At 45.5% G+C, this 12,466-nt stretch overlaps 5 protein-coding genes across 8 annotated transcripts; 3 read left to right on the forward strand and 2 right to left on the reverse strand.

Annotated features, from left to right (window-relative positions):
• Positions 1-172: 172 nt before the first annotated feature.
• Positions 173-2,497, forward strand: LOC6544532 (probable Ufm1-specific protease 2). The gene is made up of 2 exons (XM_001973066.3): positions 173-326; positions 387-2,497. The coding sequence occupies exons 1-2, from the start codon at positions 174-176 to the stop codon at positions 2,172-2,174; spliced, it is 1,941 nt and encodes a 646-aa protein (XP_001973102.2). The 5' UTR covers position 173; the 3' UTR covers positions 2,175-2,497.
• On the reverse strand, positions 2,417-4,218 carry LOC6544533 (general transcription factor IIH subunit 4). Its single transcript, XM_001973067.3, has 2 exons — positions 3,849-4,218; positions 2,417-3,791 (listed from the first exon to the last, which is right to left on the reverse strand). Exons 1-2 carry the CDS (start codon positions 4,145-4,147, stop codon positions 2,591-2,593), a joined length of 1,500 nt encoding a protein of 499 aa, XP_001973103.1. The 5' UTR covers positions 4,148-4,218; the 3' UTR covers positions 2,417-2,590.
• Positions 4,219-4,223: 5 nt separating this feature from the next.
• LOC6544534 (U3 small nucleolar RNA-associated protein 14 homolog A) lies at positions 4,224-7,118 on the forward strand. The gene is made up of 3 exons (XM_001973068.3): positions 4,224-4,286; positions 4,499-5,052; positions 5,108-7,118. Exons 2-3 carry the CDS (start codon positions 4,648-4,650, stop codon positions 7,007-7,009), a joined length of 2,307 nt encoding a protein of 768 aa, XP_001973104.1. The 5' UTR covers positions 4,224-4,286; positions 4,499-4,647; the 3' UTR covers positions 7,010-7,118.
• A 129-nt stretch (positions 7,119-7,247) lies between these two features.
• LOC6544535 (probable aminoacyl tRNA synthase complex-interacting multifunctional protein 2) lies at positions 7,248-9,121 on the forward strand. 2 transcript variants are annotated; one of them, XM_001973069.3, is made up of 5 exons: positions 7,248-7,527; positions 7,643-7,741; positions 7,925-8,077; positions 8,294-8,522; positions 8,691-9,121. In XM_001973069.3, the coding sequence occupies exons 1-5, from the start codon at positions 7,381-7,383 to the stop codon at positions 9,065-9,067; spliced, it is 1,005 nt and encodes a 334-aa protein (XP_001973105.1). In that variant the 5' UTR covers positions 7,248-7,380; the 3' UTR covers positions 9,068-9,121. The 2 variants fall into 2 exon arrangements, with proteins under 2 accessions (XP_001973105.1, XP_015014035.1); XM_015158549.2 differs by lacking the exon at positions 7,643-7,741 and having other exon boundaries at positions 7,249-7,527.
• Positions 9,122-9,788: 667 nt separating this feature from the next.
• On the reverse strand, positions 9,789-12,005 carry LOC6544110 (ubiquitin-conjugating enzyme E2 R2). Of its 3 annotated transcripts, none has more exons than XM_015157568.2 (3): positions 11,838-12,005; positions 10,820-11,393; positions 9,789-10,330 (listed from the first exon to the last, which is right to left on the reverse strand). In XM_015157568.2, exons 2-3 carry the CDS (start codon positions 11,360-11,362, stop codon positions 9,938-9,940), a joined length of 936 nt encoding a protein of 311 aa, XP_015013054.1. In that variant the 5' UTR covers positions 11,363-11,393; positions 11,838-12,005; the 3' UTR covers positions 9,789-9,937. The 3 variants fall into 3 exon arrangements, with proteins under 3 accessions (XP_015013054.1, XP_001973106.2, XP_026833837.1); XM_001973070.3 differs by having other exon boundaries at positions 9,789-10,336; XM_026978036.1 differs by lacking the exon at positions 11,838-12,005 and adding an exon at positions 11,767-11,815 and having other exon boundaries at positions 9,789-10,336.
• Between the last annotated feature and the right edge of the window lie 461 nt (positions 12,006-12,466).

Here is a 12,466-nt window from a genome sequence, read left to right on the forward strand (position 1 = left end):
ATTCAACATGTCTAATTTTTTTTTAATAAACTATTACATTTCTGAACTTAAATCTTTCCAAAAATTAAAATGTTTCTTTCTATCCAAATTCAATTTACTTTTTTTGAAACTGCTTTCCAAAAATTTTCAATAAACGTACTGCATACATATGTAAGTTTAATTTTCCTAAGCCCATGTCGATAGGTAAAATCATGCAGACGAAGTTATCGATAGGAAATTGCCAGCTGTGCAATAATTGCGCTTGTGGGCCGAATTACTTTGCTTTTTACACTACATTTAGCACAAATATGCTGCCCAAACTGAAAATATCCGCATTCCTGCTCAAGGTGAGACCTTAAACAGTTTAATTTACCATTTTTTGGTTACCCGGTACTCTCCGATTATAGCGCCTGGAGCGAACAAAGCAGCAGTGTAGTGGTTGTTTATATGGAGTTTTCTACGGAGAAGGCACCTTACTCCTTCTGAGTTTCAACATTGAGTCCAGTTTGGGACAGCTGAACTACGAGCAGATCCAACACAGATTCCCGGCGGAACTGGATCTATGCGGACTGGTCAAGTTTGGTGGTTGCACTGATGGCGAGGCGCACCTTAATGAGGTCATCAAATCTGTGGATATCACCGATAATCCCATCCTATTGCAATGCGAACTGGGCACCTTAGTGGGCCTTCGGGCCTCGTTCTTCGTCCACGGAAAGTTGGAGGAGGTGCCCTACCAAGTGATGGAGGCGGATCAGCTGTACAACGACTTCTGCTTCACCCGACTGCAGTGCGGATTCTTTCTGCAAACGGCCGCCACACCGGAATCCGTGTCCCGGGAAATGCATGTGCTGCGCAAGAGGGTGGCCGACGGCAATCTAGTGTTTAACGTTCCGCAAACCAAAATTTTCATCAACAGCTACGGGCCACTGGACGAGCGGTTTAGCTGTGATTCCCAAATTCAGGATCTTATAGACGTCATTCCGAGTCCAGCACACGAAAAGGAGACTACCGGTGGCGACAAAAAAAAGGCCAAAAGTCAGAACACGCCAGTCAAAAGACTGGCGCCGACTGGCTGTGACTACGAGGTGATCCCCATCGACGTGATGCGCTCGCGCAGTCGTGATCCCGTGGCCCGGGACTCACCACCTCATCCGGCACTCAGCATTGCAGTGACCACTGAGGAACAGATCCGAGTCCAGGTTCCATTAGAGATCGAAGCCATGGCCATTCTCTGTCGGAAGACCAAGCTCCAGCGGCTGTACGACGTGCTCATCGAGAGCATCTGCAGAGCTCTGAGATTGTTTGAATTGAGCCTGATTGAACATCTCACGGAGTCGGAAAGTGGAAAGCTGCTGGTGCCCGCTAGCTATCACTTCTATCCGCAAGAGTTTGGACATTTCGTGAGCTGCGCATATCTCGAAGATATGGGTGACGATGAGCCAAGCATGCTGGAGAGACGCAAGCGCCTCCATCGACAATTTGCTTTGCCTGTCAGTCGTCCCTATTTCCGCAGGGCCAATCATGTGCGTTTCCTAGGTGAAACGGAGGACGCACCATGGACTCCCCTGCTAAATACCCACATCGGAGTCCGTCCCAGTGGAGTTATCGACGGCAAGGAGTACTTAGTGAACGGTAACTACCATTACTATCACTACCTGCAACAGCAGGTGCAAGATAAGGGATGGGGATGCGCTTATCGGTCGCTGCAGACGATCTGCTCCTGGTTTGTGCTGCAGGGTTATACGAACGCACCGATTCCGACGCACCTGGAGGTTCAGGAATACCTTCACAAGATCAACGACAAACCTGCTGCATTCGTAGGATCCTCTCAGTGGATTGGTTCCACGGAGATCAGCATGTGTCTGCAGGGATTCCTCAACGTGGATTCAAAGATTCTGCATGTAGCCTCTGGAGCTGAGCTGGCTACTGTTGCCTCCGAGCTGGCTATGCACTTCCAAACGCAAGGAACACCGGTGATGATTGGTGGCGGTGTGCTGGCCCACACCATTATCGGGGTGGACTACTGCGTGCAGACGGGTCAGGTGAAGTTCCTCATCCTGGACCCCCATTACACAGGTGCCGATGATCTGGCCACCATCCAAATTAAAGGCTGGTGCGGCTGGAAGGGCATGGACTTTTGGGCCAAGGGCAGCTACTACAATCTTTGCATGCCCCAGCGGCCTATCTTGTATTAGGTGCAGATAGTTTCCTTTCCATTTGCATTTAGGTAGGCGATGATAAGTCGATTTGCTTTCGTTAAGTATAAAGTACATGCTTTTCTATAGGATTTTATATTGGGTAATAATTTTTTAAAATTAAAATTCAAGAAAAATATTTTGTATGCATTTGTCACCATCAGTTTTACGTATGGCAATATTACAAGTCGACCCACCCTAAATGACAATCTAGGTAAATCTTTCAAGTGGTTTTTGTGTAATTATTTTTATGTGTATGATACCTGTGTACTTTAATTTTAATCCTCTTGTATGTTAAATGTCGATGCTATATATCCCACTCACTTATTAAACAATATTTTAAAATTGTAGCTTAGTAACAAAATGGAGACAAGTGTTAGACCTAGAATAACTCCTTAACTGGAAGTAATCCCAAGTTAAACACCACTCTTAGAGTACTTCTTCCAGTAACGCTTGACATCATCGTGGCCATTCTTTTGCACCACCATTGTGCGAGTTCGCTCATTTTGCCACACTAGCATGTGGATCGACTGAGCGTAGTCTCTTAGCGTTACGAAATCTGTATGCGAGAGGAACTGATTGTACACCACGCCTTCGGTGTAGGTGAAGCGATTTCGCTCTAGTTCCCACAGCTTAATTTGATCAACGACTGTGGGGGGCAGGCAGGATTTGGACTGAATGGCTGACTCGACCATTCGCATATTGGGATGCGCATACTGCTCCAGATACGAGACAATCTGCTCTGCCGTAATACCGCCACGCAACGCCTGACGCACTGAATCCCTGGTTAGGACGCCCACGACGAGATTGGGAAAGCGGTAGAGAAGCTCTGTGAACAGACCCAACACGGCAACCTGGAGCGGAGAATCAGTGTAGGCATACACCCGGTAGTTTGTCTCCACCACGATGTAACCGCAGTCCTGAGTGGCCTCCTCATCCATGGCCACAGAGGCAGTCGCAGCCGCCTCCTTGCTGGTCACATTTAGAGCCAAACGTGTGGGATAGAAGCGCCCCTCCTTACGTTTACGTTGGAAGACCAGTCCAAACTCCCGTAGGTGCTGCAGGAAGGTCAGCATCTGACTGTTCATGCCCTCCGAACTGTAGTCCCTGCCCAGAGTTGAAAAACTGAGCTGGAACAACATGGACAAGCATTCTGGCAGGCTGATCCCTCTCTCTTCGCACGTGTCCAGGTACTGGAGCATAAAGTGCCACACCTGAGCTCGCGTGTCCAGCAGCAGGAACTGAAAGCCCTGCCGGGTGATTGTGATACCATCTCGTTCATCCCGTTTCATGAGATTAGCGTGCAGCAGAATCCTAACGGCGTCCGGGCTTATGGCCTCCGCATCGGTGCCATTCCGATTTCCGGTGCCGACCATGTAGTGCAGGACGCAGCGCCAGCGGGACATGGCGTATGTATCCAGGAAAGCAATGTCCCTGGGCTTCGAGTCCTTCTCCAGCGTGTTGGTCATGGGCCAAGGCTTTCCGCCGCCCAGCAGCACCTGGCGCACGCTTTTCTTGAAGGTGGGCGACAGCTCCCATGCAGAAAGACCACCCGGAATGGCTGTGACTCGCCAGACATTCAAGGCCGTCAGGCAGCTGGTTGCCTCGGCTTGCTCCCTGCAAAAGTAATAGATTACAGTGATGTTGCCTAACCCATTTATAAAAAATTCTTACTTGGCACAACGCTGGGCACCCCATGATGTGACCACCGCCTGTGGCACAGGTTGATCCACGAACAGTATCCTTATGATAAACTGCCGGGCTATCTCTGGAAGCTCCCGAAATACGGCCAAGCAAATGGGCGGGTAGTTGTAGAGCTTCTCCAACGTCTCTGGCGTTTGGCGAGTGCGCAGATACTCCTGAAAATCCTTGCACTCCAAGTTCGCAGGACCCTGCACCAAGGGCGACAAGCCGGTGGTTCCACTTCCCCCGGCAGCCGAGTAACGACCAGTACCGGATTTCGTGTCGGCCATGACGATTCGAATGTCGAATTGGTAAACAAAATATTTTCATCACAGTGTCATCGATAGCCGGTGTTTCGCCTGGCAATAATCGATAGTATTTATCAAGGGCGTTACGAAGAGGGATTTACCGAAAATGCAATATTTTCAGGTAAGGTTCGATTAGTTCAATATACATTTATTGGTTAAAGAGAAAACAAATTGTATTACAATTAATGCAAAAATATATGTATTTATCAGTACATGTTATTATTTTGAGGCTTACATTTTCTTTAAATAAATTATTTTCAAAAAAAAACAAGGCAATGAAATTAGAAATAAGTAGCAACTTTCTTCTGAGCGTCCTATTAATGTAAAAAACAGAACCCCTTTCTTATACAGCCATGTTCTTGGGCATAAGTCGAAATAGTGATGGTCCTCCCTTATTATCGATAACAGCTGTTACTCCGTACACGTGCTGCACGAAGAAATTTTGTATTATTATTTGATTTTACGAATTCGCCTGACAAAAAATGAGTGACGACGAGGAGCACTACGAACCGAAGGCGCACAAGAAGCTGCTGCAGGCCATCGGTAGTCTGGGCAAGGTGCAGCACATCCAGAAGTCAACGCGCGACGAGCGTCAGTCGCGCCAGGATGAGTTCCAGCTGATGAAAGGTGTTTCCTCAGCGGAAACGCATCGTGCCCCCAAGGCCGTGGGTCTGAACGATCTGGTCGACATCCTGCGCACCTCTACCAAGCACAGCCAGACGGGCAAGAAGCTTAAGAACATCCAGGGCAGCAAAAAGGTACTCGAGAAGCCGCTGGAGAAACCAGCAGCAGATCGCATTAAGCGAACCATTGGCTACGAGGGAGTGACCAAGAAGCTCGGTCGCTGGGATGCAGTGGTGGCTCAACAGAGATCTGCGGAGACGCAGGTAAGTGTATTTCAATGCTTTCTGTTAAAGATATTATTTTCAAAACATATTATAGGTCTTTCCCTTACCCTCTGAAACGGTTTACGTGAACACTTCGGCGAATACACGATCCCTAAACACACGGATCAAATCCAATCTTGCTAAGGAACTCGAGGCTAACAACCTTAAACTTCGGGAACTGCGCAAAGCACAAATTGGAGACACCACGGATGAAAAGGAGCTGGCCAAGCAGGAGCGGCTTTTACTGCAAAAGAAGCTTACCCGGGATGAGCTCTTCGCCCGTCGCAAAGAGCTGGCTTATTTAAAGATGCGCGAGTCTCAAAAGTCAGCAAAGGCACGCATGCAGAACAAAATCAAATCGAAAAAGTTCCACAAGCTGCAAAAGCGTCAAAAAATGCTGGAGCAGATGAAGGAGTTCGAGTTGCTGCAGAAAACCAATCCGGAAGCGGCATTAGAAAAACTTAATGCCCTGGAAAAGAGCCGAGTGCAGGAGCGAGCTAGCCTGCGGCACAAGAACACCGGTACTTGGGCTAAGAATCTGCAGATACGGGCCAAATACGACAAGGATGTGCGAAAGGATCTTGCCGAGCAGTTGGCTGTTAGCAGGGAACTGACCCAGAAAAAGCACCAGTCAGACAGTGAAGATGAAACCACGAACAAGAGAGTGGTTCCCGAGGAGGAGGAGAATGACTACGATCCCTTTAATCCTTGGACAAAACGAAAAGCTACTGAGCAAACGGAAAATGGAAAAGGTGAAAGTGAGGATGCCAATTGGCGACAATATTGGACAAAAAGGAATAAAAATGAAAAGTTACTAGAAGAGCATCGTAGGGATGTGAAAGAAATCCAAGATAACGACGACGAGGAGGAGAAGGAAGCTATGCAAAAACCATTAACCGAAGTAAGAGCTGCCAAGAAGAACCCTAAGATATCGAAAGTTAAGATAGAAAATGGCTGGCAAGTGGAAGATATTAGCCCAACTGATCAGAAAAAAGTAAAGGGAAACACGAATTCGAAAGCCATTGATGACATTTTTGATAAGCACGAAGATCAAATCAGAGCCAAACTAACCAAGAAAATGGAGAAACTTAAGGAAAGGGTAAACAAACTTAAAGAAGCCCCCGTCAAGGGAAAAAAGACCAAGAAGAAGGACGTACTGCAAAACCTTAAAAGTCTGGCTTTAAAAAAGAGCAAGCAGCAGGTGGAGATTGACGAGCCGCTTAACTACGAGGAGGATAAAGATTCACAGAATATTATCCCTGCCCCATTGGAAGGCAACTCAGAAACACCAGTTGTGGATACCATAGATCCCAACAAGGTAACAACTTTATTGTTCACCCAAAAAAAGAACAGCTCGGGAGGCCTTAATGATGCTCTGATAGACGATGAAGCAGCAGAATACGACGAGGAAGACGCGGCTGCTGAACGTCAGTTGACAATCAGTCAGGCCTTCGAGGACGATGACATTGTAGCTGATTTTAATCGGGACAAAAGCAAGGACTCCGAGCTAAAGAACACTGAGCTTCAGCTGGCCCTTCCTGGATGGGGTTCCTGGGCGGGTGCTGGCATTTCGAAGGAGGTTATGGAGCGACGAAACAAGCGGCTTCTTCTTAAGTTGGCTGCTCCAGAAAAGCGTCGTGACGAAAACAAGGATAATCTTTACCTCAACGAGTCGGCCAGCAAGCAGGCACGCGAGCACATGGTCTCCAGCATCCCATTCCCTTTCCGATCCCTAGCAGACTACGAAGCCAGTATCCGTGCCCCAGTTGGCCGGAACTTTGTGCCAGAGACAGCCTTCCGCATGCTGACTCGTCCGGCAGTCATTACGCGCAAGGGTCAGGTAATTGAGCCTATGGCGGAGAGCGAGCTGGTCAAGCCGGACAGGCGCCTGCGTCACATTGTGGACAGGAGGATAAAGCGCATACCGAAAGTGCCACCCAAGGCCAAGATAGCATAGAACCAGGAATAGTTTAATAAAAATAAATCGGAATTAAATGAATGAAACGATTGTCATTCTCATATTTTATTTAGCGTTAAAAGGAAGTTTTTTTTTTATAAATTGCATTAGTTTTCCAAAATTGTTTCCTATTTTTGTTACCGTTTTATTGCTATAAAAAGTACATGAACACTGGGAAATTTAAAATTTGAATTCGATAGATTTTTGTATTACCGTGCGCAATGTGACCAGATTATTGGTATCCATCAAACGATACCATGGCGTTAAGTTTTTAGGTATTTTATGGAGTTTCTCACGGACGGCAAGCACATTTTGGAATTAATAATTTCGCAGGTTATTATTGTGTTTACCAAACGATTTTCGCCGCGGAAATGTACGAACTGAAGACCCTGCTGCCGCAATTCGACATCAAGCTGCCCACCTGCATGTATCACCTCAAGAACGTGAGCCTGGCGGCGGATCCCCTGGCCAGCGGCTCCTCCACATCCGCCACCACATCCGCGTCCACATCATCATGCGTAAGTTGAATTGGCAGGCCAATGAGAAGTTGCTCGGGTCGCAAGGACAGTGAATTAACGACGTATGTCTACAACGCCACATCCATTCCATTCCCGCATGTGTGATCCTTGCCAGAAATTGGAGGCCAACTGGATCAGCAAAACAGGGCGAAACGCAGCCACATGTGCACTTGATTTGGACTCTTTAGGCCGACAAATACAGCGACTGCTAAAGGTTAAGACCACCAAACTAAAATACGAAATTCTATTTATAAACCACCGACTAACAAAAAAAGAAAAACTCAGTACCAGAAATATTTATAATGCATCCATGCTTCGTTTGTGTGTTCTTGTGGCCTTGGACTCTGAAACTCGTTGTGTTCTCTAGCATATCCTTATTCTGTGCTTTTACCTTCAGGACGATACGGCATCAGTGGCTGCCCGCCAGGAGAAGGTTCTCAAGCAACTGGAGGAGCTCAAGGCGCAGCTGGGTCAAATCCGGGCAGGACTCGGAGTTTGCGGCAAGACCTTCCAGCACACGACTGCCTTCCAGAATGGTGGATTAAAGGAGGTACGACTCTATTAGTATGTCAAGGTCAAGACTAGGTAACTTAGTTCATAAGTAGAGTTGCTACTCCCGAAAATCTTCAATGACTTAAGATAATAATATTTAGAAGCTGATGCAATAAGATTTAATTATGTGTAACAAAGCTTTGCAAAAATGAATTTTATAACCTTTAAGGCATATTCAATTATAATTATAATGTTTTAAATAAATGAACAACAGGTGCCACTGCAGGATGTCGTCATCAATGGACATCCCAACTTTATACCCTATGCCTTGTTGGCCTTGAAGAACGCCTGGCGTGATCTGTACACTATTGATGTCAAGACCTTTACGCACTCCACGATGGCCGACATTGGACCAGCAGCTCGGGAATTCGAGGCCAACTTGGCGAAGATTCCAGTAAACCCAGCTTTGCCCAAGATTAGTGTGACGCTCATTTGGAAGAACTGTGAGTATGAGAAATGGCTTATCACCACAACCTACATTTCACTAGCAAAGTAACCTTCATGTTTATATTAATGTGGAATTACCTGATCTTGATTCCCATGATAAACATTCAAACTAGTTTCCTAACCCCTCCACGAAGTACGAATACTGATTATGCAATACCTTCCAGGCGAACACACCGAGATGATCAGCTCGCCCACCATGTACGTGCCCATCTACGGAGAAGTTAACATCATTCGCTATCTGGGCCGTGTGGGTCCAGCCGAATATCGCTACGAGGGCTCTCCGCTCTGCAATGAGATCGACCTCGTCCTGGACATCTGCTACCAACTGCTGCGCTGCAACACGCACAAAACGCAGGTGGCTATGGTGCGCCTGCTGGACAAACGACTGCAGAAACAGCAGTATTTCGGTGGATCCCAGATGTCGGTGGCCGATATTGGAGTCTATAGCTCACTGATACGCATGCCGGCTATTACCGATAAGGATCTAACGCCTGCGCTTTTGGCTTGGAGGAAAAGGGCTAAGCTCGTGGTGCAAATTTAAATACCTTAATCGACAAAGGCGAACAAATAAATTGTAGAATTCAATGTGATGGAATGAGTGGTTTTGTCTACCCTTTACTTTCTTTGAAAGACAAAAACATTTACTCCCAACCAATTCAAGGACCATCGTTTTTTTCCGTAATTTTATTTGGCTTATTTATCTTTGTTGCAATTCTGTTACTGTTTGAACAATGCGCTTCATCGTTTCTATATTGCAATAGCTGGTTTTAAACTTACTTTGTCAACTTTGCACTTAAAATTGCTTAATCGCTAGGTTCCATATTTGCTTTTATTCTTGAAATCCATTCATTGTTTATTATGTGTATGCTGTTCTTGATGCTGTGTCATTATGTACGATAGGATGCCGCGTCGCGAATTGGGACATTTGTATTTCGTTTCCGCTCATAAAAATGTGTGTATGTATATTTTTAAATATTAAATACCTAGTACATATGCTGTGTATATAATCATGTATATTGATAATCAGTTTCGGTTTGAGTTTCTTGTGTTATCGGTTTTATTTTTGTTTCTGTGTTGCTAGCTGCGTATAAAGGATTTGGAGAAGTCCCTGAACTCTTAATTGCTTGCCCACAGGCTGGGAATTGAGTTAGCCCGCGTATACCTGTAGCTTATATGAATCATCTTAGTTATCAAAGTAAAATTGAGTAGATAAAATCAGCTTAGGACCATTGTTTCGACTACCCTCGTATAAACTTGGTAAATAATTGTTTTCTCAGTTGTTCGGTTTAGTTTTGAAACGTTTATAATTAGAATTAATCATAGTAATAATGTTGGAGAAATGAAAAGGCGGTGGCTCGCCGCCTTGGGCAGGAGTGGGAGGAAGAGATGACGCGACTCTGGCCTGGCTGCATTATGTGGTCTCGCCCTTGCCGCTGTCGTCAGCGGATTCGGCATCGTCCGCTCCGGCAGCGGCCGCCTCCCTGCCCAGCCCGTTGTTCTTGCACTTGCTGCTGCCTCCATTATTTTTGCTAATCGGCGCTGTGGCACTGTCCTCATCCTCATCCTCGTCCTCATCATCGTCGTCGTCCTCATCGAAGTCATCATCAGATGGCAGATCATCCTCCGTCTCCAGATCGAAATCATCATCATAGAAGTTGGCATCCAGGCCAGACTCCGTTGTGGGCTTGCGCGTGGGCTTCAGGCAATAGTCCTCTAGGGTCATCGGCACCACAATGCCCTCCCGCTTGGCCTCGGCATTGGCGGCCAGTGCCTGTTTCCGTATGATGTTGGGATACTCATTGTCCTTACCCTGAAATCAGCAAGTCCTTATTAAAGAGCCAAGTAGCGTTTGTAAATGTCTAGTATACGGACTTCAAGCGTTGCCTTATTTAATTTAATTGATGGCTTAGTCTTCTTTATAATATTTAACACCCATAAATAAAATAATAACTATTAGAAAGGTTGAATGAGTTACATTTAATAAATTCGTATGAAAAGAGAACGTACGTAATGTAATACTGGAAATATGTACGTTTCAAGAACAAAAATCAAGGCGTGCAATTAAAAGTGAACGAGCAAATTAAAAAAAAAGAAGCATTGAAATTGGCCTTGAGATCAAATTTGCTAAAACTCAGTAAACTAGATCTGGGCCTACCAACTAAAGTAGGTTGTAAAACAGTCAATGCAAGATCTGCTTCATATTCTCAAATAAAAATTTATAAGTTTTGCATCGCTTTCAAAGTGAGAAGTCCGCATACTAGACATTTACTATGACTAGAAGAGCCAGTCTAACCTGTGAGTCCCGCCATCGGCGGTACATGACCGAGGCGTCCACGTTGGCCGGCGAGAATGTGTTCGGCTCGTTGAGCAGCGATATGACCGACAGCAGGATGGTGCGCACATTCTGCGTGGGATTCCAGCGCTCGCAGGGCAGCTCCCCGCTCTGCGGATCATCCACCGGCGGATGTAGTATGGATATGCACAGATCACCGTTCTCGTAGACATTTGGGTGCCAGACCTTGGTCAGGAAGCGTATGGATGGCGGTGAGTATGGATAGTCGTGCGGGAACTTCATGTGCGCCTTGAAGTAGCCGCCTTGGTAGAGGGTGTCCGGTGGCCCGAAGATGGCCACCTCCCATTCGAACAAATTGTCGTCGTTGATCAGCTTGACGCGGAATCCCTCGACCGGCTCTTCCTGCAGTGACTTGTACTCCATGGCCAGGGCGCGAACTGCCGAGCTGCTGGGCGTGGTCGTGGGGGCGGTACCGGCGGCGGACGACGCCATCATTGTGGAGGACGATGTCGCATGCTGCGATGTGGAGGCGGCGGTGGTCATTTGTTCAGCCACTTGCAGTTGTTGCCGTGCTCTGTTTGTGAAGAAGTTATCGGAATGCCGAGACATGTCAATATTTTGATTCAAATATGTGTTAAATGTCTACTATCTAAGGCAACCACTTTCTTGCCCGCGAGTGTCTATGTGCAGGGTCAATATCTTGCTGCCTGCTGATGAATTCAAGGTGAGCACGTCACAAAAGCGATGACTGTGCGGCTGCTTGAAAATACTGGGCTGGGAAAACTGCGAAATTTCGTCTAAAACCTAGTCTAGTTGTACGGGAGCATTGCGGGAAATATACTTCTATATTTGTCGTTTTTGAAAATGGGGAAAACTATTTTTGCTCTTGACGTTACTCTTGATTTTGTTGTTGTTACTTTCACAGCAGACAACACAGATTTAATTACCGATTGCCAAGCAAAACTTGAGTGGAAAATTGATTTCTATATAGCAAAGCCGACAGCCCGATTATACGTACTTGTGTGGGCAATTGTTTTTGACTTCTTAAACGCGTTTTTACTGATTTGTATTATTGTTGTTTGACTTGCAACAATTTCACTTTACAAAACAAAAACCAGGGTGTCATTATTTTAGCCAGGGATGGCCACGCTGAGTCTGCCGCTGAGAAGGTGGCGATTGCGCATGTTCTCGGCGCAGTACGAAAGGGTATGACGTCACAAATCCCGGCATTTCCGAGAAAATATTGCTCTATGAATTGGCAAAACTATCAATGTTTATTTAAATTAGTAATAAGGTATATATGATCAATGCATTTTCATATTGAAAAGATTTATATAAAAAAGATAACAAAAATCTGTAATATGTAGATAAATTGCACATGTTTAATATAATTAAATATAATTTATATAAGTTCATATTGTTCTGAAAAATGTTGACATACATTTCTAAAGCATCTCTGAATCCCTAAAGTTTTAATCGACAACCTTCTGATCTTTGCATGTCGCTTGAAAAAGTTTATAATACCAATAAGTTAGGTAAATTATGAAGGTACATTTAATATCATCCTACATTTGTAAAAACGTTATTATGAGTAATTATTTGATAAAACTAGTAATTCTATTTGTTTTTAATTCCATAATTCTCTTA

This window comes from Drosophila erecta, unplaced genomic scaffold (genome assembly GCF_003286155.1).
Source record: "Drosophila erecta strain 14021-0224.00,06,07 unplaced genomic scaffold, DereRS2 tig00000021-arrow-pilon, whole genome shotgun sequence".
NCBI lineage: Eukaryota > Metazoa > Arthropoda > Insecta > Diptera > Drosophilidae > Drosophila > Drosophila erecta.